The 27,117-nt window shown below is 38.4% G+C and overlaps 1 protein-coding gene across 2 annotated transcripts in view; it reads right to left on the bottom strand.

Annotated features, from left to right (window-relative positions):
- The window catches only part of sema3bl (sema domain, immunoglobulin domain (Ig), short basic domain, secreted, (semaphorin) 3bl), a 44,136-nt gene that overhangs the window by 10,080 nt on the left and 6,939 nt on the right, over nucleotides 1-27,117 (bottom strand). For both annotated transcript variants that reach the window (XM_058085224.2, XM_058085223.2), the window contains exons 2-7: nucleotides 19,040-19,200; nucleotides 15,845-15,907; nucleotides 11,454-11,573; nucleotides 4,539-4,629; nucleotides 2,415-2,531; nucleotides 2,204-2,346 (exon numbers count right to left, since the gene is read on the bottom strand). In XM_058085224.2, coding sequence (XP_057941207.2) covers nucleotides 2,204-2,346; nucleotides 2,415-2,531; nucleotides 4,539-4,629; nucleotides 11,454-11,573; nucleotides 15,845-15,907; nucleotides 19,040-19,200 — 695 coding nt within the window. The remainder of the gene's footprint in view (nucleotides 1-2,203; nucleotides 2,347-2,414; nucleotides 2,532-4,538; nucleotides 4,630-11,453; nucleotides 11,574-15,844; nucleotides 15,908-19,039; nucleotides 19,201-27,117) is intronic.

Consider the following 27,117-nt stretch of genomic DNA (forward strand, 5'->3'; position numbering starts at 1 on the left):
AGCTGTGAGGTCTGCGCGCTAACCACTCGACCGCCGTGCAGTCCTAGTACCATTATATTTAACAATATATTTTTCAGTTTCTTTCAGATTGGTTGGGTAAAAAAAAAAAAGTCACATTGTTCTGCTGCTTTTTAGTGATGCCCTATAAAAAGGGCATGTCTGTACAGTTTAAAAAAGGTTATATCATGGTGACAGATTCTATTTCCATGATTTTTCCAATTGGGAAAAGTGGTTTCAAAGTATGAAAGTCATTGACTGCTGTTCACAAATGGATTGTGTTCTCTCAAAAGGGTTAAAAGTTCCCTCTGGTCCAGTTTCCTATGTGTTGCTACCACTGCGGTTATGTATATTTTCATTTATTCTTGTTAGCATACCTATATATTCTTCATATATTTATGCTCTCCGCACGCAGCCTGGAAGAATGTAAGGAAGCATGCAAAGAGAACTGAGACGTTGAACGTGAAATCCGACAGCTGTGTGTACTTTGGAAGGAGACCGGCTTCATTTTGTTGAAAATATTTGAAGTTTTTTTGTGTTTTTTTTTTTATATATATCCACCCTTTTGAGATAAGTCAACATCGGATAGCTCACAAGAGAGTTAGGAGCTGTTCTTACGGAGCTCTCTTGATCATCATCATCTTTTTCTAGCGATGGACCCACGTAGCTTTTGGCCTAGATTCCAAACTCCAGGCCCGTAAGGGATCGACCAGGAAACGAGAAAGTCCACTGGCTGCGAAATTGCAAACTCTGCAATCACTTCCTCGGCAGATGTTTGGTTCCTACACCTGACCGCTGGGCTTCTTCTCTGTTTCACACTCAACTCGCAAGCCAGATGTTTTGTTTCCACAATGAATGTGGGAAAAAGGTTTTCTTCAGCAATTTACAGGTCAATTGTGTGCAAACCAAAACAAATACAGTCAAGGATTGCATAGCGCATGCAAAAGAAGCCATAGAAATGGACAAGAATGGCCGACTGTACAGTACGGTTGAACCAGAGAACCAGAGAACCAGACCCCCCATATTGTTTTTCACACCAAAATAACAATCCAACATTTTTTGGATCAGTTTTTGATATTTTGTAGAACCTATTGTAAACTTGTCCTGTGTTGTGACCATTCTTTGTGGCGTTATATGCACAAATGGTCCTATCTCACTATGTTAAAAAGAATCGTTTAAAACATTCCTAGATCCTGACGGTGATCCGGAATTTTCCCAAAATTGTGTCATTGTGTCCATATCCTATATTACATATACAATTTCCAGCTATTCAATATTGAACAAAGCACTCCACACTCTTTATTGCTCTCTGGTTCTACCATATCTTACTTATTGTGTGGAAATATGGGCTAATAACTATAAAAGCAATCTCCACTCGCTAAATGTACTGCAAAAAAGGCCAGTAAGGATAATTCATAATGCCGCCTACAGAGACCATACTGACTCCTTATTTCTAAAATGACAAATACTTCAACTTGCTGATATAGTTCATCTTCAAACAGCTAAAATAATGCATAAGGCTAAAAATAACCAATTAGCTAAAAATGTCATCCAATACTTCTCTACGAGAGAGGAAAAATATGATCTCAGGGAAGAACTACATTACATAATAAACAAAATGAAACTAAATTAAATAAAATTAAATAAAATTAAATAAAATTAAATAAAATCAAATAAAATTAAATACAATTAAAATTAATAAAATTAATAAAATTAATAAAATTTATAAAATTAATAAAATTAATAAAAAAAATTGAAAATTATATTAGGAAAGCAGGAAGTGAACAAATGTAACAGTTACTGATTGTAAAAGTACCAGATAAAGGGGTAGGATTTAATAAGCTTTGCTTCTTCCTACTCCTTTTGGACATGTGGAACTGTGAACTGATTATGTGATGCATTCAATTGTAATCTGATGCATGTTCAAATGAAATAAAACCATTACCAAAATACCGATCTGGGTAACCCGGAACGCCGTTTGCGTGTGGATGAGAGGCTGCAACCATAAAACACTTTGCCATATTTACCTCATCAAAAAGGTTTCGTGTATTTAAGGCTCAATCCCACATTTAGGAAATGAGTCCAAATAATAATGATAAGGACTACTTGATCTATAAATACGTACATCAACTTTTCTTTCAGCTGTTAGAAATAAAGGCAAGGTACTATGATCCATGAGATAGTAGTCGTAGTTTCTTGAACTCACCACACACACTCGTCCGACACGTGTGTGAATGGTCTCCTCCCTGTCGCCCGCCTCGGTTGCCTTCTCCGTGAAGAAGAAGTACACTTTGTCGTTGTCTCTGTCGTCATTGTCTGGGATGAGGTGAGCCGCAACGAACTTGGGGTCTTAGGAGAAGAGACCGTTAGCAGTCGTTATGAAAAAGGATTATCTCGACGTAAGACTCAGTCATTACCATGGAGGATTTTATGGTCGGTTTCCGTCCTCATGGTGGAGCGACCTCCCATGCTTCTGAAGATCACAGAGTCTCGTCCTAAGAAGTCTGCCGTTAGTCCTGTAAACAACTCCCCGCCTGGACGGTTGGAAGTCGGCGAAGAACAAGAAGTCAAACACAAGACGGAAATCGTTGGTGACACTTAAGGATCGTGGTCAAGGCTTCTGACATGCAGCACAGGAAGGAAGAGGGAAATCCCGCAGATCCCATATGGATCCCATTGGGAGAAAACCAAACTTTAGTGCTTTCTATGTGGATCCTCTACTGAGACCGTGGAGGGCGACTCCATTTACACAAGTCAAGGGAAAGTTAAAATATAGACTTTAGCAGTCAAGTCTGGATTTGCAGTCTTGCATATATTACATATTACACTAATTGTTAGGTCAGGGGTCAGCAACCCATGGCTCTAGAGTGGCTCTCTTCGCAATGCTCAGTATCACCGGAAATGGGAAAAAATATGCATCTTTTTAATGAGTTTTGAAAAAAATCTGACTCTCTGCGAGACCCAATGCTAGCAAGAGTACTCGATCAACTCTGATTTTCTCCTCGGAACTACTTTGATACCCCAAAATTCCCCCCAAATCTGGCGAGAATCTAATATTGTACTGTTAAAACTCTTGAAAGTTTATAAGACATTGTTTTTGAATTATGTTTTGCGGCTCCAGTTTATTTTTCTTTCGTGAGTGAGGGGGTAAAATGGCTCTTTTCATCGTAAAGGTTGCCGACCCCGGTGTTAGGTAAATCACAAAAAAAAAAAAAAATGCATTTTTTAATAATTAGACGTATGAAGAGTAGTCAGTATCTAGCAGTTTTACTGTCAGGTTCAAACTCCTGTGATGCTTTTAAAAACACTTAAATACAGAAATACAGAAGAGACAGAAAATAATATTCAAAGTTACTCGCAGAGAGTAGAGTGGAACATCATACCCAGTGACATGCCGTTCCACTCTGAATATGCAGTTCACACTCTTTTTATTCTCTTTTCGGTGGTCCCTACTACATAGTCGTGCTACTCTAAGGGGGGGGCAGTTGTACGAGCTGTATTTGTTTGTTTATGTTTGTGTGTATATGTGAGAGTAATTACTTTTATTGTTTTATGAGTTCTTATCTTGACACATTCTTGCAGGATTAACATGAACATCTGCAGGGTTGCTGTTGGCGCATCCAGGTACCTCCAGGAACCTGGGGGTCGCTGGGGATCTCTGATGAGGGTCACAGGAACCTTCCTTCTTCAGCACATTCAAACACTCTTTCTATTGTCTAAGCAAACGGATATAAGGGTGATAACTAATGCTATATTCATTCGATGTATATTTTATTCTAACATTTACCTACCTCTGCGTGCGCTTTAACGTCGTAGTTGCTCGAACTGTTAACTTATTTGAGTTTCAACCACTGTTCGCCTGATTCCAATTAACGCCACATTCTCTGTGTTTAGGTAAATAAACGCCATGGCTATAATTATAGCGTTTATTTATGCTAGCACATTTTACATGGAAAAACGCAATATACTGTACAGTGGCCTCCATTGATGATTTACTGTCTTTATGGGAGCTCAGGTGCACATAAACTTAAGTTAAGTTAAGTTATTGGAAGTTAGCCCAGCATAGGCTAGCAGGTTGATGGTGGCGAGCTAAAAACTTATCCAGGTCATTGGAGAAACCAACTGGGGCCTTAGCCACTTGAAGAACCAGTGAGGATTACCCTCCATAGAGATCTATTACACAGACCCTCATTTATAAAACAGGCATGAAAAGATGGATCACATTTATATAGGTGCACACACACACACACACACACACAACGCTGCCTTAATAAATCACAGTCAACCTGGGAATGTACACACATTTATCCCGCGATTCGCCCACATGCCGCGAGGACGCAAACAGCCTGTTTCAAACCTTCAGGACTGAAGTGTAAAAGGATCCTGAAGCGCAGGAGGCCTGCGGTCGTGTCACATGACTGCTGAGTCAGCTATTCTACTACTAAGCTACTACTCCAAAAACTTCACATATATACTTTACAATGAGAAAGACAATAAGAGATAAACCAATCAAATTAGCCATATGGACCATATGGACTTACCGCTGAAGGTGCTTGCAAACGGGTGGCTGGGGTCATGAGGGACCTTCCCTCGTCCGCTCTCCACGTTCTTAGGGTCCATGGTGAAGACATGCTGTGGACGTCACAAACACATCATAGGTTGCTCAATTCTGATTTGCCGTTGTGTCCACATTTTGTGTACAGAATGAATATTTCTGAAAATGCATTCATTATTAATGAGATATATTATTTCATTCATTCATTCATTTTCTACTGCTTATCCTCACAAGGGTCGCGGGGGTTGCTGGAGCCTATCGCAGCTGTCTTCGGGCGAGAGGCGGGGTACACCCTGGACTGGTGGCAAGCCAATCACAGGGCACATATAGACAAACAACCATTCACACTCACAGTCATACCTATTGACAATTTGGAGTGGCCAATTAACCTAGCATGTTTTTGGAATGTGGGAGGAAACCGGAGTACCCGGAGAACCTGCAAACTCGGGATTGAACTCGGCTGTCCTTGCTGTGATGTCTGCACGCTAACCACTAGACCGCCGTGCAGCCCATATTATTACATATTAGACTAATTGTTAGGTCAGGGGTCAGCAACCCATGGCTCCAGAGTGGCTCCCTTCGCAATGCTCAAGTATCACCCGAATGGGAAGAAATACGCATCTTTGTCATGAGTTTTGCAAAAAATCTGACTTTCTGCGAGACCCAATACTAGCAAGAGTACTCGATCAACTCTGCTTTTTCTCCTCGGAAATCATAAAGGTTGCCGACCCCTGTGTTAGGTAAATCACAAAGCTAAACTACAGATGTTTTATCCGAGTAGTTTAGCATAATGTATCTTGACCTAGCATTCTTTCTTGCACAAAATCCATCACAGTGGTTCCTGCTGGAAAAAAAAAATAACTCGTAGAAATGGAACCTCAAATGCGGAGGCTTAAACCGACCAAAATTGTCTTAAATGGGATGAGAGATGAATGGCGAACTTTCACCGCTACACTGTTTCACAGAGATACCACAAAAATCTGAGCAGTGACATCTCCGGTTCTGCATTTTTTGTCTGTAAATTTCACAAAGATTGTTATTTGTATTGTTTGATATGGAAAAATAACAAAAACAAAAACATCCCAGATACTTTGTATGGTCTTATTTAGCATAAATCAATGCTCATCTTATTGCTGTCCGTGGAAAACACAACCATTGTTATGACTTTAATCTCTTCAGAAGAATGAATTCCTCTCCCTTTGTGCACACAAAGCAAGTCTTGGCTCTTATTTGTTTCTTTCCGACGTGTCTGGCCCTCCTCTGAACTCTCTCTGTGTGTCTGTCTGAGAAACCAGGAAGTGTGGGATCAGTGTCATTTGCCAGAGTTCAGACCAGTTTCCCACCCAGTTTCCCCAGTGACGACCCGCCCAGAGCTTAACTTTGCAGCGAGGAGCCGACGAGGTCATAAGAGTGAGGAAAAAAAATAAATAAATACAACAAGAACCCAAAAAAAAACAGCTGATAGTGTATATAAAAACATATTGCATCAGGGTCATTAATTTTCTGTCAATAGGCTTTCAGCATGAAGTCACCCAGTAAATACACTCGTCCGTTTCCTTTCCTTGCACGCTATGGTTTAAGGCGAACGTTCCCAGCTGTGTATTTAGAAAATATTCCTCATGTTGATAAGAGTCGGCTGTTTTTATTTTTCCAGTGACTGCAGTAAAACACCAACCGCATCAAAAAGTCATGCTTGGTCTCTTTGTTTTTTCATTGACTATCTATTTGGAACGAAGCCACAAACGCCACATGGGAACATCCTGACATTCTGCGACATCCTAACAGCAAGGCTTTTATCTCTTCAGCATTGAAAATGTCCAGGATTAAACATTAAAAATAAAATATGAATTGATGTCGACAAGAATTACGGTAAGTTTGACACGATCGTTATTGATTGAGGTGCCCTCAAAGTGACCCGTGAATATCTGGGCGTTTGTTTTATTGGCTAGACAATGGACTATTGTTACTAACTGGGTGAGTCCTATTCTGTGGCGTCATCACAGATGACATTAAAATCTGTCTTACTAAAAATAATGGGACAAAAAAATGCTACAGACTAGTGGTGGGCAAAAAACGATCATTCCGGTTCATCAGTTAATCAGTAAAAAGATCCGTTCATTTCAGTCAATTGGTCGTTAGCTGGTGATCTCCCCCTGTGCCGAGTCGAGGCAGTCCGTTCACTTAACTAACTACTTAAAATGTACAAATGCCGGAAGAAATGTAGCTTCTGCATAGGATATTGTGATATTTCATGTGGAAAACAATACAGGAATCCGTCACCATCACTCAACCGGGAATTGAACTCGTAACACCGCTACCCAACACTGTGTTTTGGAGCAAAGTTAGCAAAAGCGACATTGGTCCAGTATATCCCTGACACGCTCTGGCTTCAATCCAACAACTAGTTAGCCAACTCCAGGTTAGCCAAATCATTAACCAACATAACTATATGGGTATTTACCTCTTTTTGGTCACGATTTTTTTTCTTTTATTATTATTATTAGGTTTAGGTGTTGACCGGTAATGAAAATTTTTGTTTTTGCGATTCTGCTTTTTTGAGGACTGAATAGCACTTTTGTGGAATTTGAGCAAGACTGGTCCCAACCAGGGCATGGTTGGGACCTGGCTACTAAAAAAAAATGAAACAAAACAAAACAAAATTAATAATAATTAAATTAAATTAAATTAAAAAAACAATTTAAAAATTATTTTAGGAAAGCAGGAAGTGAACAAATGTAACAGTTACTGATTGTAAAAGTACCAGATGGAGGGGTAGGATTTAATAAGCTTTGCTTCTTCCTATTCCTTTTGGACATGTGGAACTGTGAACTGATTTTGTGATGCATTCAATTGTAATCTGATGCATGTTCAAATGAAATAAAACCATTACCATTACCAAAGGTAAAATATGTCTCGTATATGTTGCACAATAACAACACAATAATAACACAATAATAAGTCATTCAGCATTTGTTTAAAGATGCTAAAATTCTAGACCACAACCCATAAAGGGTGCCACAAATGTAATTTACAGTTTTCATGGTAACAAAACACTATTAAATATGGACATTTTTTAGGATGCTAAATGCGCCACGATTCAGTAGTTTCATCAGGTAGTCACTCTAAACCTTCGAGTCCACGGGGAGTCGGGCCGTTTATTTAACCAGTTGCTAACTGGTGCAGAACACACACAAACACGAATGTTTGCCTAACCTGTGTAGGGAACCGAGGCTTGGAACGATCCAACCGACCTCTGGGTGGGATGACCTTTATTCCCCCCTGAGGCATTTCATCTCAGTGAGGGTCAGACGTACATGTTATAGTGGTTGTGGCGTTCTCATGCCATCACTTTCTTGGTTCGAGTCCGAGCAACGTTTGATGCTGAGGCGTTATGTTATGACGTTGGCATGTCAGTGAAGAGTCGCAGTGGAAATGTTTGAGGTTTTAAGCCTAAACCTGGACTATTGACATGGATTGATCGGACGTTGCTATATTTTCTTTGTTATATTAGTCTTTCACTTTTCCATCTCCAATATTGTCATAGTACCTGACTTTCCCCCCAACTGGGCTTCATAAATGTCCACATGTCTACGTTGTATTTTTTCCACGTAGAAGACAGCCACGTTTATGTAAGAAGTGAAAGATTAAATTAGAGACAGAGCCTTTACGGGAGTGAAAGTTTAAGTCTGGAGACAGGGCGCCATTGTTTGACTGGGCAGTCACAACACAGGACCACGTCAAATGGACCCAACATTTGTCTTTGCAATCCAAAACCTTTGACTTTTACTGACAATTTCTGGAATCCCGGATAGAGTTTCTTAAATTGTTCCACTTCGGGGCATAACGTTTGTTTGGCCAATCACTTGTCTAAATGGTACTAGGGGTTCTAACGTGTTGTGTTTGGCAAAGCATTCGTTTTCTGTATTTGCCTTGGCACACTTTGGAAAAACTTAATCGGTTATATCATTCCTCAGTCATTAAGTTCTGTGACAGGACAGTGACAACGGTGCTGAAAAAATAAGCAATAAAATAAAGCAATAAAACATTAGAAGTCAAGTTGAGAGAGATGAAAGAAATGGAAGATAGATTCCATACACAAACTAGAACAAGATAGGTTTGGGTGATATATTTTTTTATATACCTATGTTGTTCTCAATCAGAAATCACTCCACACTCTTTATTGCTCTCTGGTTCTACCATATCTTACTTATTGTGTGGAAATATGGGCTAATAACTATAAAAGCAATCTTCACTCGCTAAATGTACTGCAAAAAAAGGCCAGTAAGGATAATTCATAATGCTGCCTACAGAGAACATACTAACTCCTTATTTCTTCAACTTGCTGATAGAGTTCATCTTCAAACAGCTAAAATAATGCATAAGGCTAAAAATAACCAATTACCTAAAAATGTCATCCAATACTTTGAACTAAATTTGAAACACTTCTATGCTAGGACTACGTTAAAAAGCCATAGCATTTCAGTATGTGGAATCAAACTATGGAATGGATTTAGTAAGGAAGTCAAACAATGCACAACGATGAGCCAATTCAAGAAACAATACAAGCAGTTGATGTTTGCTAAATACAAGGATGAAGAGTCTTGAACCAGTCATGATGTGCTATATATATCACTATATCGACACTTACTATGGTACCCATTATGTCATTGGATGCTCATATCACCTTGTACTTTGGTATGTGAAAATAAAATAAAATAAAATAAGATTAGATTAGATTAAATTAAATTACAACAAAAAAACCTTAAATAAAATTAGGAAAGCAGGAAGTGAACAAATGTAACAGTTACTGATTGTAAAAGTACCAGATGGAGGGGTAGGATTTAATAAGCTTTGCGTCTTCCTACTCCTTTTGGACATGTGGAACTGTGAACTGATTATGTGATGCATTCAATTGTAATCTGATGCATGTTCAAATGAAATAAAACCATTACCATTACCATTACCCGTATATAGATTCTTCCAATGGTACAAAAATGACTTATACCGGTGAATCAAATGTTGTCATGTTGGGGAAGCTGGCAACAATCAACAAGATCCCAAGATCTGAACCCTCATCCGGGCAAAGGAAAAACTCAAAAGAAACCTTGAGAAGGGACCAGAATGACCAGGCTGCAATGGATGTCGAGTAGGCAACATGTGACCCAATATATGTACATAGTACAAAGTAAATCCAGGCAATCAAACAGGCTGGAAATACCGTTAACTCAATGCTGTAAAAATACATCTTGAGTCTGGAGCAGCTCTAAAATCGGCAGTTATGGCCCTTAAAATACCATTTCAGTCCGTTCAGTTGCAAATGCTGAGTCAGTTCACCTTAACTTAAAAACAATTAACTCATGTGTCATTGTAGCTTAAATAGTTTTTTAAAAAGTCAATGAAAAAAAGTACTTGATGCAGTGAAGATGACATATTGACAGATACAGCACTAAGGAGAGTAAGAGTACAAATAAATCCACTCCCCGGTTACTAAAAGTCTGGCACTTTCCCACCACGGTGTTACATTTCCTCTTGGTGGATTTGGATCCACTTTATGCTCGGCTCATGCCCGCTTTGACTGCCTCCTGCTGGGTCACATTGAGCTGTCATGTGGAAGGCCACGCTGAGGCGTCCGACAGCTGGAACTTGAGTCTAAGTGGCTCTCATTCATGCATCCCTGTCGTTTGTTTTGGTTTGGAGGGGGGAGGACTCGGCCCGGATTAGCATCAAACTAAATGGAAAGGCCAAAAGAGATATTGCTGTCTGCTCAGGCTGAAACATAGTACTTTTACGGAGTATATTTATGGACAGTACGGTCCATAAGTAATTTTGACTACGGTAATGGTAATGGTTTTATTTCATTTGAACATGCATCAGATTACAATTGAATGCATCACATCATCAAATATCAAATCAAAATGTCCAAAAGGAGTAGGAAGAAGCAAAGCTTATTAAATCCTACCCCTCCATCTGGTACTTTTACAATCAGTAACTGTTACATTTGTTCACTTCCTGCTTTCCTAATATCATTTTTTACATTGTTTTTTTAAATTAAATTAAATTAAATTAAATTAAATTAAATTAAATTAAATTAAATTAAATTAAATTAAATTAAATTAAATTAAATTAAATTTTGTATTTTGATATTGTCTTAAAAATGGTCGTTTCATATTCCGGTCAGGACGGTAATTTATGGTTTGATTTTTGGCTATTCATTATATTAGCCGTATTCATACTATGTATTAAAACAATTATGAAAGATGTACTTTGGAATATAAGTGAGAATAAGCGGCATAGAAAATGGATGGATGGGTATAGAATATAGAATTTTTTTCTTTTTTTAAATACACACATTTTTAGGGAAATAAACCATTTAATCAGGGGTTGAACCATATGAAGACATAGTATACACTCCAAAGCTTCTTGATGCTATGTTAAAATGCTAAATGGTGCATTTTGGTGCTATGGTAAAAAATAATGCTCAGTAAATAATCCAAATTTGATCCAACCAATTGAACAATGAAAAAAATCAGATTTGTTAAAATTTGTAAAAAATATACAGTTTGGCAGTAATTCATATTTATTTGTTCTTAGCACTCATTTAGGTCAGGATATATAACTCATGTGGACCCCCCCCCCCCCACTTACTGACTAACTGAATTGTAGCGAAGCCTTTTTTTGTTGGGTGTGAACGCTTGAAGTCCTGAGCAACAAATTGCTGACATTTTAGCCTTTTTTTAATGCAGGAAGTGTTGGGCGTACATGTACCATGTCCGTGAAGAAGAAGGGTTTTTTTTTTCGTCATGCTAATAAACAGAACATGAACTTTTGCGTAATTCATGTCCATTTCATTTCCCATCCAAATGTAACATGGCTTTGCGTCCACGCCTGTGTAAATGCTTACCTCTCCTCTGTGTCCCACATAGATGAAACTACACATGGGGTGGAAGGCTCCAGTGCCGCAAGCCAGGAGGTGAGTGCGGTTGTACGGCTGCAGGAGGCGCACAAAGTTGGCACATTCCGTCTAAAAAAAACAAAACAAAAAAAAAAACACACACACACACAACCATTACGATTACTTCGAGGTACTGAGAACCACAATCTCATACGCTGTGACGCATATACTCGCACAAAAATACACCAAGTGTAATAGAAGATGTCATCCAAATGGAGATAAGCTGATTTTCAGGGTTACCCAGGGAACAAAGTTATTTCTTGACATTTCTTATTGAGACCACATGTTTTAGTAACAAGACCCAAAATATTTTGCTTTTTATTACTGGATGTAACGTGATAGACTCCACTCAGTTCCGTGGATTGGAGCCCAAAGTGACATGCTGACCATGCTGGCATTGAACAACCACTTTTATTGGCTCCGTGTACTTCATCTGTACTTTCATATCACAGAACATTTGAAATGATGTTACAAAAGTATATATATATATATATATATATATATATATATATATATATAAACCATATTGAATTTATTCTACACATGTATTTATTTGCATTTAAAAACACCATCCATTCATTTTCTATACCGCTTATCCTCACGAGGGTCGTGGGTGTGCTGGAGCCTATCCCAGCTGTCTTCGGGCGAGAGGCGGGGTACACCCTGGACTGGTGGCCAGCCAATCACAGGGCACATATAGACAAACAACCATTCACACTCACATTCATACCTATGGACAATTTGGAGTCGCCAATTAAGCTAATTTATTATGTTATGTTATGTGAACAAATATTTTTATTAAATTAAATTCATTTTTTTAAATTTTTACAGTCTTTGTCTTTCAAGATGTTTTAAACAATTTTTTTTATTTACTTGAATTTAACGTGATTATTTTTCTAATAGTTTATTTGATAATGTACAAACTTTAATGTAAACTGATACACCCTAATACAATACTATTATTACATTAATTATTATACACTACATAAGACGTCTTAATTTAAGAGGTAACAAACTGGTAACAAAAAGGCTGCTAGGTGCCAAGGAGTTTTACTTTATTTTAGTTTTATTCATTCATTCATTTTCTATCGCTTTTCCTCACAAGGATCACGGGGAGTGCTGGAGCCTATCCCAGCTGTCTTCGGGCTAGCCAATCACAGGGCACATATAGACAAACAACCATTCACACTCACATTCATACCTATGGACAATTTGGAGTCGCCAATTAAGTTAATTTATTATGTTATGTTATATGAACAAATATTTGTATTTAATTAAATTATTTATTTTTACATTTTTACAGTCTTTGTCTTTCAAAATGTTTTAAACAAATTATTTTTTTAATTTACTTGAATTTAACGTGATCATTTTTCTAATAATTTATTTGATAATGTACAAACTTTAATGTAAACTGATACACCCTAATATAATACTATTATTACATTATTATACAATACATAAAACGTCTTAATTTAAGTGGTAACAAAATTGTAGCAAAAGGCTGCTAATGCCAAGGAGTATTCGGGATATGATGAGTTTTACTTTATTTTAGTTTTATTGATTTTAAAAAAAATTAAACAGTGACCAATTTTTTTTTTATTAATTCATGTTACTATTGAAAAAATAGTGAGAACAACCTGGATGTCAACCAGTGACACGGAACGGATGGAGTTTCCACTCCACTTTACGTTTACATTATTGGAATCATCATTATTTCATTGGTTCTTTTAGCCCACAGCGTATGCCTGATCCAGTATGATTTATTCTCCATTTCAGGAGCGAGAACTAAAGGCTGCGCTTCAGTTTAAACAAGACCTACGCCATAGAAGCAAGTGAAATCTGTGTGGCCTACAGTGGAATGAAATGTTGACAATAAAGAAATACGCCTGAGCTCTATTCACTCTGGGATTTTGGAGTTTTATATATGTGGGTGGGTTTTATTGAGGCCATAAAGAAAGTTCAACAAAAAACGTTTTTTTTCCCTTTTCCCCGTTTTCCCTCAAACTAGTTTCTTTTTCTCTGTGGCGGTAGCGTCAACGTTGCCTGGATTGGAAAAAATAGACATTTAATCAATTGACAAGCAGCTACGAAGTGTCTTTTTCAGATGACACTTGCTGACAGAACGGCGGCCGCTCCTTCCAAAGTGATGTAGTAATCGTTTGAGTCATTGGAAATGGGGACAAATGTGTCCCACATGTCGGAAGAAAATTGTACTTATGGAAAAATGATGTGGTTTATTATGGAGAAACATGAAAGTTACGCATTGGGTTTATTTATAGATATGACATGACATCAAGAATTGAACTAGTTTTTAACTTTACTGTTGGTGACCAATGAAAATGAGCTTGTAGCTATCATTAATATCTTATATACAGTCTATGTTGTGCAATGGCGCTATCAAATGAATCAATAACAAATAAAAAGAGGGTCCTTGAACTGAGCATCCAAAAGTAAAAAGCCAGCTATACATGCATGGATTCATTTCTCTAATATCAAGTTCTAAGTCTTGGAATAAAGTTTTCAATGCTGCACGGATGGCTTGTCGATAGCAGATGTTAGCAGTTAGCAACAGCAGCAGCACCGTAAAGACCGACTTGATTTAATGTAGGCACAAGTCTTTTGCTCTGTGCTTAACCCCCCCACTATTATTACTACAGACTGACATCAGTCAAGTGCAGTCAAATGGTACTAATGGATGAACGCTCAAAGAAAGACAGACGGAATGGAAGCACTTACGTAGCGTAATAGCTTTGTTATTTGGACACACAGTAATAGATTTGTATGTCACTGGGAATTCATTAACACCATGGGCTCTAATTTTGTGGCGCAGCATGGCGCACCCCAAGCATCCCACCAATGATGCGCAGCTAATTTGGTAGATTGGGCTGTGGCGGCGCACCAGGGGAGGTGTCCAAAATGTAATATCAAAACAACGCGCCAAAGGTGCCAGTTCCGACCTGGTCTATTCTTAGTGCAGGCGAAGCGCACCCTGCGTACCTTTAGACTTCCCAGAATCTGCACCTATTCCTGCTGTCCGTTTGTGCTTCCTGCCAAAACGATCTGTTTTAATTTACTCCACCCATGGCATGACCACTCCGCTGTGATTGGTCACACGTCAAAAAATATAAAAAAAATATGAACCATATAAGGAAGTCCGCCTCTCTGTGACATCACAAAGGAACAGTTTTACCACGCCTCTTGAAATCAAGCGTTTTGAGCCATCCTAAACTTCTTTCAGGGCTAATTTCCAAATGCGAAAACCTCATTATCTGAAACTTTGGCATCGTTTAACACAAGAATACAACATTCTAACTACATTTATAGGACAAAAAAGGGACTTCCTGTCAAAACGGTCTGTTTTAATTTATTCCACCCATGGCATGCCCACTCCTCTGTGATTGGTCACACATCAAAAGTGCTTCGTAAATATGAACCATATAAGGAAATCCGCCTCTCTGTGACATCACAAAGGAACAGTTTTACCACGCCTCTTGAAATCGAGCGTTTTGAGCCATCCCGAACTTCTTTCAGGGCTAACTTCCAAATGCGAAAACCTCATTATCTGAAACTTTGGCATCATTTAACAATAGAATACAACATTCTAACTACATTTATAGGACAGAAAAGCGAGAAAAGCATACTAGGTCCCCTTTAAATCACTTGAATCCAATGTGATTAATGTTAAAGAATGACAGTACAGCATTTATTTGTATGAGCTCTAACTGATGACGGTGAAGGTCACAGGCTGTGGCTCTTAAGAAGGAGGCCATCATTTAAATGTTTATGGAGGTTGACTGTTGTCTAAAAAAAAAAAAAAAAAAAGGCTGCTGACATGGGCAGATTAAACAAACGCCCCCCCCTCTCTCTCTCTCCCTTTGCTACATTTATTTACCTTTCAGTCAAAGTAATGCCAACGTGATGTTTTTGCTTTTCTCAACAGAGTGATGGAACGTAAACACAGTCTGGTGCATGAGTGGTGAATGTATACCACACACACACAAAAGGACCATAGAAACAATCTGAAGACTGACCCACCACCCCCCAACTCCTCCACATTTGGTCAAAGTTATGTCAAGAGTACTTCGCTGTCTTTTTTTTTTTTTTTTGGTATGTGATCCATCTTGTTTGACACCCCGAAAATACTGACAAAGCAAAGTGATGTGATGGAATGCAAGAAGACATCTGTGCAGCCTTAACTGAAGACAATACACAATCCATACAGGAAGAAATATCGAAATTTCTTTAGCTTCTTTCGTCCCCTAATAAGTGCGTTGCCCATATCCATCCTACTTAGCCACAGACAACATTCACACATCAGTCAATCAGCGTTAATGACTTACCTGTGGTTCTTTCCCCCTTTGAATGCAGTCCTCTCTGTTGCCGGGTAACGGGGGCCAGTAGATCTACAAGGGAGGACAAACACTTTAAATCGGACCATCCAGACCATGTTTGAATTGGATGCATCCATCAGGAAGGAGAATCTTTGCAATGACTGGCAGAAATAATTATTTGGGAATATTCTCATTCATTTCATACATTGTATTGAATTGATTGCAACTGGACTGTTTAGGTTGTCGGAGAAGACGTTTCATCTCTCAGTGGCTCTTTCATCAAGTTTTTTTTACTATAAACCATTATTAGTCAAAAAAAAAATATATATAAAGACAAGTTATATGTGATATTCTGGCATTAAGACATTAAGTTACATTCACACTGCATGCATGTGAAAAAAGACTCCTCTCATTCCATGTGGAAGTGGTAAGTTTTTGGATTCCTACTACGCCCTTCTCTGCGTGACCTGAGTTCAATTCCACTCTCGGCCATGTCTGTGTGGAGTTTGCATGTTCTCTCCGTGCATGCGTGGGTTTTCTCCGGGTACTCCGGTTTTCCTCCCACACTCCAAAAAACATGCTAGGCTAATTGGCGACTCCAAATTATATTTTAGGGTGTGCTTAGTAAATTTTTATTTTGCGATCAGTTTACATTAAAGTTTGTACATTATCAAATAAACGATTAGAAAAATAATCACGATAATTCAAGTAAATAAATAATTTGTTTAAAACATTTTTGAAAGACTGGAAAAATTTTAAAAAAAATTATACATTTAATTTAATAAAAATATTTGTTCACATAACATAACATAATAATTTAGCTTTAATTGCCAACTCCAAATTGTCCATAGGTATGAATGTGAGTGTGAATGGTTGTTTGTCTATATGTGCCCTGTGATTGGCTGGCCACCAGTCCAGGGTGTACCCCTATTCTGTATTCTGGTCACATTGATGAGACATACCATTACATTAAGTTAGCTACACACTGCATGTATGTGAGAAAAAAAAAACTCTCATTGTGTGTGGAAGTGGTACTTTCCGTGTGCTTTCTGCCTGTACTGAAACATAACAGCCAATGAAAGACGTCTCAACATTGGCCATCAATGAACTAGAAACTTTCTTACGGACCAACACAGAGTCTGAAACCGCTTTGTTTTGGCTAACAAGCGTGATTGAAAACAGTCCTGACGTGTATGACAACATGTGATTGTTCTCAATGTGTCTTCATGAGGTCATCTCAAGGTCATAAAACACACTACAGCAAAAAGGTCAGTCAAAAAATCATCAAGTGGTCTGCTGTTTTTAGGAATCTAGGTTTGACCCTGGAACAGATTATTAGTATTTATTATTTCCTATGGATTCCAGCATAAAAATAGATTTGAGGGCGTGTCCTAGTCGTGTCCAAAAGATGGTTGTTCTCATCAGAATTCATTGGAAAGAAAAGTCGAATTTCAAGCTTGACTGCAATACAATTAGAAATTGGAACATATCTAAATTTTGGAGTGGTTTAAAATCCCTGGCTCAGGGTTCTTTGGCTCGTTCTATGCTGCACAGCAACATCCCGTCTGGCGCCCCCGAGATCTCCACCCTTTTGTGAGAAATATGGCTGACCTCCACCATCCATCCCAGTTCCTTCCTGCTTTTACTCCACACATGTCCAACCCTGAGTCCCATCCTCCGACATCACAGACATCAGTCTCGTGTCCTCGTCCTTTGAGGGTTGACGTTGTTTGTGTTCCAGATGAAAAGTGGAGGAGAGTCGCTAACACATCCTTTCATTAGAACCTGGTCCTGATGTCTGCTGAGCAAAAAACATCCCCCAGTCGGCCTACAACATTAACAGTTCAGTATTTTTTATAATTTCTGTCAAATGAACAATTATTGAACCAAGATAATACATATTTTATGGAGAATATCCGACTCTCTGGTATCACTATTTCCATTTCTGTGTGTCAAAAGAATGTTTTTTTAAGTTATTGCAGGGTAATTAGAAATAATTGGAAGCATTGAACCGTGTTATTGTGGCGAGAACAGCACCTTCTGCCAAACGCTGGTGGTTTGATTTATGGTGCAACAAGGGACTTTTACACTGAGCACAACTGTTTGCGTTGGAGTTTGAACATTTTTGCACAAATAATTAAACCAATCAGAGGAATGGCAGAAGCACAGTGTAGTGTAGTCTGGCACTCTTGTATAACTTTATTCGGACCTCAACTCATCAACATCATATATGTATCTCCAACTCACAAACACGTCAGAACAACAATGGCCGCCAGATGGATTCAAACCTCGACAACGTCTGCACTTTAATATTTGTGTACATGTAGCCTAAATGCTGGAACCTATCCCGGCTAAATTCTGGCAAGACGCAGGGTACACCCTGGACTGGTCAGGTGATTAATCAAGATTAATTTATTTGAAAACTGCGAGTAATCTGATTAATCTGTCCTGATGTTTTATTGATGTGGTGGTCATACAATGATCATTCATTCATTCATTTTCCACCGCTCATCCTTACAAGGGTTGCGAGGGGTGCTGGAGCCTATCCCAGCTGTCTTCAGGGTGCACCGTGCAGCCCTACAATGATCAGGATTTGAAAAAAAGATCATCCTAATTTTTGGAATGAATGAAAAACTATTGTTGATCAAATTCAATTTGGATAAAATGTAGTGTATTTAGTACATATACATATATTATATATGTTATGCATAATGTATAAATATGTATAAATATCTTTATATATTTACTTTATGTTGTAGCTATTTGTACTTTTTTTATTAGTATTATATCGATTTTTTTCTCAAACTGTACTATAGGAAATTCAGTACTAATATAATCAATACATTTTTAATTATTACTACTATTATTAGTAGTGGGCTGCACGGCGGACGAGTGGTTAGCACACAGACCTCAGAGTTCAATCCCACTCTCAGCCATCTCTGTGTGGAGTTTGCATGTTGTGTTATTGTTATAATATATATTTTTGATAACTTCACTTTTAGTTAGGCATTTATTTTTATTTATTACATTTATTTAATTTGCATTTTACCCAAGATTGTTATTTTTATTTTTTATTCACCTAAAAACGTTACCTAAAAAAAACTAAAAAACGTCCTTTACTTTGCATTTCACTTTGAACATTAAAAACAAAGTGATAAATAAATATATATTTTCACGTGTTTTACAGTATTTTGTTCATTTCACCTCTTTGGACTCGCTCCTGGTGGGTCCCAGCAGGAGCGAGTACAAGACGTCTTGGCCCCCCAGGAAGAGACGGTCACGGTACTCATCCAGATACACGGCGGACAGCGACAGTTGTCCATGATGTCCGCTGAAGATAGACGACCTGTTGGTGGACAGCAAGTCTGCACACAGAACAAGAACAAAAAAAAAAAAGAGTTTGATTATCTGGTATTAATAATGAATATATTATTTCACAAGAAAGCACACTATTTTTTTTTAAACTTCATGTTACCAAATATGGTTCTTTGTCCAACAAAGTCCTCCACTAAATCCTACTTCACAAAAAAAAAAAAAAAAAAAACCTCCAAAAGCACTGAACCAAGACCAAGAAACATAACTCTCACCACGGGGTCACAATGCAAAACCTGCACTTTCCATCCAATGATACTAAATCTTACTCGGGTTAGAAACATGTGCACTATAGATGAGAAGCCCCTACATGTCCTGCCATATATCTATGGCGGTATGGCGGCCAGGGGGTGGGGATGTTGGGGGGGGGGGGGGGGTGTAGGAGTTTGCTTGTGCACCTGGTTGCAAAGCCCCCATTACCCAAAAAAAAAAAATCTGGGAACAGTTTTCAAAGTCCAAAAGGTTGAATGGGTGCACGCCCCCTGGGTGCCTGCCCCCCCAAGGAATTTATTGGTTCATTACATCTTCATTACAATTACATCTGCTCCAATTAACTCCTCTATTCAATTAACTAGAGTCTCTAAATTGCGGTAGCGCCAGGTCAAAAAACATTGGCATTAATATCTGTGGCTGTAGGCAACCTCCCGATGTAGTTTCTTGGTAGAAGCTGGTAGTAGCTGCATTTGAAGTCTCATGAGTGGTCAACATCTATACATCTCTAGCTCTGCATGCACTTTCGGAGAATGTGCGAGGAAACCGGAGTACCCGCAGAAAACGCAAGGGGTGAGAACATGCAAACTCCACACAGAGATGGCCGAGGGGGGAATCGAACATGGGTCTCCTAGCTGTGTGGCCTGCGCGCTAACCACTTGTCACCCTTGCAGCCTGTATTGAGTCAATAACATTATATTTATTCCACACCGAATTGACAATATTTGTTGTTGACACACGGTGCATGGCAATTTTAAAGTAAACCAGCTTCTTAGGGTCTTTTGAGTCATTTCCGGTTCCAAATACAAATGTACTTTCACTCCAAATTTGTCAAGGGTAGAAATACTTCTTTCACTAACTTGTATCTGTATCTCGTTATTTTTTTTCTATGAACGTCCTACTTCTTCTCCACAGGCTTTCCTCATTAGCACACAGACAAGTTACTACAGAGATGCCCGAGGGGGAATCGAACCCGGGTCTCCTAGCTGTGTGGCCTGTGTGCTAACCACTCATCACCGTGCAGCCTGTATCGAGTCAATAACAGTATATTTATTCCACACCGAATTGACAATATTTGTTCTTTATACACGGTGCATGGCAATTTTAAAGTAAACCAGCTTCTTAGGGTCTTTTGAGTCATTTCCAGTTCCAAATACAAATGTACTATCACTCCAAATTTGCCAAGGGTAGAAATACTTTCTTTCTTTGCAAACTTTCTGTATCTCGTTTTTTTTTTTTCTATGAACGTCCTACTTCTTCTCCACAGGCTTTTTTCATTAACACACAGACAAGTTACTACAGAGATGCCCAAGGGGGGAATCGAACCCGGGTCTCCTAGCTGTGTGGCCTGCACACTAATCACTCATCACCAAGCAACCTGTATTGAGTCAATAACATTATATTTATTCCACACCGAATTGACAATATTTGTTGTTGACACACGGTGCATGGCAATTTTAAAGTAAACCAGCTTCTTAGGGTCTTTTGAGTCATTTCCAGTTCCGAATACAAATGCACTTTCACTCCAAATTTGCCAAGGGTAGAACTCCTTTTTTCACTAACTTGTAAACTTTCTGTATCTCGTTATTTTTTTTTTCCTATGAACGTCCTACTTCTTCTCCACAGGCCTTCTTCATTAACACACACACACAGACAAGTTACTACGCTGGTAATGAGGTTCTGTGTGTGTGTTTAAGTGTGGAGAAGATATTAATAGTTTATGACTTGATCGTGTTTCCTCTGTACACACCATCCCTAATAGGGACGTGATGAAAGCGCAGCTTTAAAGCTTTAAAAGTCAGACATAAAACATTGGCAGGAAAAAAAAAAAAAAAAAGAGAGATGCTAAGACAAGAGGGATACGACGGCGGGGAAAGATAAGGTCAGCGAGAGGAGAAGGGAGGCTTTGAGTCAGAAAATAACAAGGAAGAGGAGCAGGAAACTGCAGAATGCTGGAGTTTGATGATGAATGTTCTAAAGTCTGACAGCAGAGCAAATATAATGAGGACACAGGAATGAAGAAGATCCACTTGTTCTAAGGAGTGTATATTTTAAAATAAGCTTGCATACTATGTTCATTCCTTTTGTCATTTTAACAATAAATGCCTGCACTATTACAATATATTCAAATATAGTCCATATTCTAATATTATAGTTCTTTGGGCTTTTCCCATCAGGGGTTGTCACAGCAAATCAATCTTCTCCATCCAACCCTGTCTCATCATGTCATCTGTACTCCTTCCTGATCCTATCCATCCTGGTCACTCCCAGTGAGAACCTCAGCATCCTCATCTCTGTACTCCAACATGTACTGTGACTCTGGACATGTCCCAAACATCTCAGTTTGGCCTCTCTGACTTTATCTCCAAGGCCTTTAACATGTAATGTACTCCTTCCTGATCCTATCCATCCTGGTCACTCCCAGTGAGAACCTCAGCATCCTCATCTCTGTACTCCAACATGTACTGTGACTCTGGACATGTCCCAAACATCTCAGTTTGGCCTCTCTGACTTTATCTCCAAGGCCTTTAACATGTAATGTACTCCTTCCTGATCCTATCCATCCTGGTCACTCCCAGTGAGAACCTCAGCATCCTCATCTCTGTACTCAAACATGTACTGTGACTCTGGACATGTCCCAAACATCTCAGTCTGGCCTCTCTGACTTTATCTCCAAGGCCTTTAACATGTAATGTACTCCTTCCTGATCCTATCCATCCTGGTCACTCCCAGTGAGAACCTCAGCATCCTCATCTCTGTACTTCAACATGTACTGTGACTCTGGATATGTCCCAACCATCTCATCTCTCTTTGACTTTATCTCCAAGGCCTTTAACATGTAATAGACTCCTTCCTGATCCCATCCATCCTGGTCACTCCCAATGAGAAACTCTGCATCCTCATCTCTGCTTCTTATTTTTACACGTGTATGACAGTTATAACTTCAAACACATCATGCCCACAGCTTGACCCTGGAACAGATTATTTCTACCGACAACTGTCTCTAAAGCTGAACAATCCAGAAGCTGGCTTGTGTTTAACCTTAGAGGTTCCACTGCACATTTTAAGAACAACGAATCAAATCATTGATTAGAGATTCGATTGTGATTAATCACATATGGTCCACAGTTAACTCAGAATTAATCACATTTAATCGCAGATAGAAATACGTTTTTTATATATAATAAGTAAGGGAAAAAAATTTGATGTGCAACTACAATGATAATTACATCAAATTTTCAACAATGTGCCAGAACGTTTGACCACAAATTAAACAAGTAGTCCTGCTACTGTACGTCAATCTTATAAAACATGGGGGGGGTCGTAATTCAGATTCCAGAGCTGTCACTTAAGGATTTATATTTTACACTTGTATGACAGTTATGACTTCAAACACATCATGCCCACAGCTTGACCCTGGAACAGATTATTTCTACCGATATTTCCTTTCGGGGAAAAATGTCTCTAAAACAGTCCACAGTTCCACTGCGCATTTTAAGAACAACAAATCAAGAAAATGTTGATGTTGTGGAGTTGAAGGGGGGTACATTATTCCTTTATTTATATAAACTCACTATGTAACATGTAATGTCCTTTTGATGTACGCCTTCCTGATCCTATCCATCCTGGTCACTCCCAACGAGAACCTCAGCATCCTCATCTCTGCTACTTTCAGTTCTGCTTTCTCTTCCCTATTGGGATCGCCCTGAGCAGGTTTAGGTCAGCTTTTTAATTTCATGAGGAACTCATAACAGATTCTCAAGTCTTCAACATAACCATTTGGTATAAAAACGCAAATTCCCTTTGGTAGATCAGTTTCTTTTTTGTGTAACAATGTTATTGCAATTTATCCATCGTCTGTAAATGTTGGTATATATCAGATCCAATGTCTTTACTTCCATCCAACATGGCGGCATGCAGCATATCATGTACTGTCTTGACCAAAGAAGGGTTTTTTTTCCCACCAGATCCAGCATGACAATCACATATTCTAGTTGTTACAAGCCAGCGTACCGTCAACATGGCTTTGAAGATATTATGTTAAGGTCCGATTACAACATATGTTGCTTTAGGAGCAGACACTTCTGCTATCCATTCTCTTTTAACGGACTACAAAAGAACCAACGTACACATTACGTAATTGACAGTCACCAGATACACTTATCTACATATCAAAGCAAAACAAATACTACTTGTATGTCCGACTTCGCCAAATAAAATACCTTTAAATAGTCATAAACATAGTCTACTGTTATTTATTAAATGTAGCCACATTTCTACGCTAAGATTTCACCGATATCCATCAATGAGAAAATGAGACAAAAGTCTCTCTTTGGGGAATTGATCCAATCCAGCACAGGCCTGATCCCGACTCAAATGGACCGCCGACACTGTAAACAAACCCTTGAATAAACGTAGCGGCTATCTTTGAAGTGGAACACTCGGCACAATACCATCACCGGCCTTTGACACGTCCGCCGAAACCAGACGCTCTTTCGTGTGTCACTTTGGGTTTGTCGCTGGAAGTCTTGTGTGGGGGGGAACAAGATGCATTAAAGACAGATGTAAGTGTTCCTTCACCGACGTTGGAAGGCACTCGGAATCCCAAAGGGATCAAAACGGGAGTGGTTAAAGGACAAGGAGACAGATTGGTAGGCACAAGGGACGAAACTCAAGATGTATTTTCGAGCTTTAAGAAGAGGAAAATAAACCCAGAGGGGAAGCTGAAGATGGATAGACAGCCCAGGGTGGAGGTTGAATGAATGGATGGATGGCTGGATAGCAGGACAGTGAGGTGAGGCCGTGTTGTGGTTTTTATAGCGTGGCGTTGAGCCGCTAAGACGGATAACAAGCTACAGATGTCAGCTATTAGCTCATTGAGTGTGTGTGAGTGTGTGTGATGGGAGTGCTGATTTTGTCCTCTAGGGGAAACGACTACAAATTGGCATATTGATATACAGATGTATCTTTTGAGTGACTTCATTGTTTTTCCAATAATAAAATGGAATACCGTGCATGATATGTTTCGTGTTGCTATGAAGAAGGGAAGATAAGACCCGGAATTTGCGAATACCTGATGTTGTTGGAATTGAAATCACATTCTTTGGCCGGGAATATGTTTGATGTGCAAACACTGCTACCTAAAGCGGGACTTACAGCTACTTTTTTTTTTAAATGAGTTAATTTTGTTTTTTTTACGAATTGCATACCGACATGTTGCTGGAAATCTGTTTGAAGTATTTGTTGGTCAAGACAATGCATGATATGCTGCGTGCTGTATATCAATAAAGTGATAATGGTAATGGTAATGGTTTTATTTCATTTGAACATGCATCAGATTACAATTGAATGCATCCCATAATCAGTTCACAGTTCCACATGTCCGAAAGGAGTAGGAAGAAGCAAAGCTTATTAAATCCTACCCCTCCATCTGGTACTTTTACATTCAGTAACTGTTACATTTGTTCACTTCCTGCTTTCCCAATATAATTTTTTAAATTAAATTAAATTAAATTAAATTAAAGTTTTTTTGTCACGTATCAAAGTATGAGGTGATATGACCATACAATGACATAATGGGTACCATAGTAAGTGTCAATATAGTGATATATAGTTTGATTCCACATACTGAAATGCTATGGCTTTTTAACGTAGTCCTAGCACATAAGTGTTTCAAATTTTGTTATATTTCTCTTTTCTTGTAGAGAAATATTGGATGACATTTTTAGGTAATTATTTTTAGCCTCATGCATTATTTTAGCTGTTTGAAGATGAACTATATCAGCAAGTTGAAGTATTTGTCATTTTAGAAATAAAGAGTTAGTATGTTCTCTGTAGGCGGCATTATGAATTATCCTTACTGGCCTTTTTTTGCAGTACATTTAAGCGAGTGAAGATTGCTTTTATAGTTATTAGCCCATATTTCCACACAATTCCTTCAGTGAGGAAATAGAAGCTATACACAAATAGAGTAAAAGAGTACTGCATCGATGAAACAGGTGACCAGTGTTTAAACCTTAGTGGAGGTCTGCGGTTCGTCAATGTTCTTCTTCATTCCAGAATGTCATTAACGCTGATTAGGCACCAGGAAAATCTCTCTACTGGTTTGGAAAGGACGTTAACGCTCCGACTATAAGTTTGATATAAAGCAGATGGCCTTACAAAGTAAGGAGAACATTTTGGGAGGGGTGTAAAATTGAGCGTGAGGAGGGAGAAGCGGGACGGGATGAAGTATTTGCTGAGGTTCAATTCCAAATCTCATGCTGACAACTCCGGTGTACAAATTGGACATTGGCGGACTGGGATGTACACACATATAGTGTAGATACAGACACAGAAAGTGGGGGTTTGGGGGGGGCACATATGTAGTCTATTAGAAGCCCCTTAGGTACAAAATGCATGCCAGAATCGCTCACACACACACACACACACACACACACAAATAAAGATGGTCGCTCCCATTAGCATTGATGCTAACACACGTGCATCCATGGTTGTCGCCAGCGCTGTCATCTTCCCAGGGTATCAATAGCTTTGCTGTATATTTTTGCAGCGTGTCAAGAATTTGGGGAATCTGACACATTCTCAGCGCTCCCTCCTTAATCTTGTCCTTTGCTACCTGATCCCACATTAGCTGTCTGGTGCCAAGGTTTGTAAAATATACACTAGAAGGAAAACAAAACATATCGATAGCGTAATTGCTGGAATTATCACCAACGTGTTTACTTAAAATACTTATATACTCATTATATCTAACAACTCAACTAACTCACTAATAATAATGTGGATTACATGAGAAAGTGGAGTGGACTTAAATCTGTATAATATAATACATCAAATATTTGTAGTTTTTTTTATTAGTGTTATATTTGTATTTTCTCAAACTGTACTATAGGAAATTCAGAGTATATATCTATCTAGTATCTATCTATCTGGTATCTATCTAGTATCTATCTGGTATTTATCTATCTAGTGTCTATTTAGTATCTATCTAGTGTCTATCTAGTATCTATCTATCTTATCTATCTATCTAGTATCCATCTATCTGGTATCTATGTAGTATCCATCTATCTGGTATCTATGTAGTATCCATCTATCTGGTATCTATGTAGTATCCATCTATCTGGTATCTATGTAGTATCCATCTATCTGGTATCTATGTAGTATCCATCTATCTAGTATCTATCTAGTATCCATCTATCTAGTATCTATCTAGTATCCATCTATCTAGTATCCAGCTATCTAGTATATATCTAGTATCTATCTAGTATATATCTAGTATCTATTCATCTATCTATCTTGTATCTATCTATCTTGTATCTATCTAGTATCTATCTATCTAGTATTTATCTAGTATCTATCTATCTAGTATCTATCTATCTAGTATCTAATATCTATCTAACTAGTATATATCTAGTATCTATCTAACTAGTATATCTCTAGTATCTATCTATCTTGTATCTATCTATCTAGTATATATATCTAGTATATATCTATCTTGTATCTATCTATCGAGTATCTATCTAGTATCTATGTATCTAGTATATATCTAGTATCTATCTATCTAGTATCTATCTATCTAGTATCTATCTAGTATCTACGTATCTATCTAGTATCTATCTAGTATCTACGTATCTATCTTGTATCTTTCTAGTATCTATCTATCTTGTATCTATCTACTATCTATCTATCTTGTATCT

The sequence above is a fragment of the Doryrhamphus excisus genome, linkage group LG17, assembly GCF_037039965.1.
Source record: "Doryrhamphus excisus strain RoL-2023G ecotype Guam linkage group LG17, RoL_Dexc_Guam_v1.1, whole genome shotgun sequence".
Taxonomy (NCBI): domain Eukaryota; kingdom Metazoa; phylum Chordata; class Actinopteri; order Syngnathiformes; family Syngnathidae; genus Doryrhamphus; species Doryrhamphus excisus.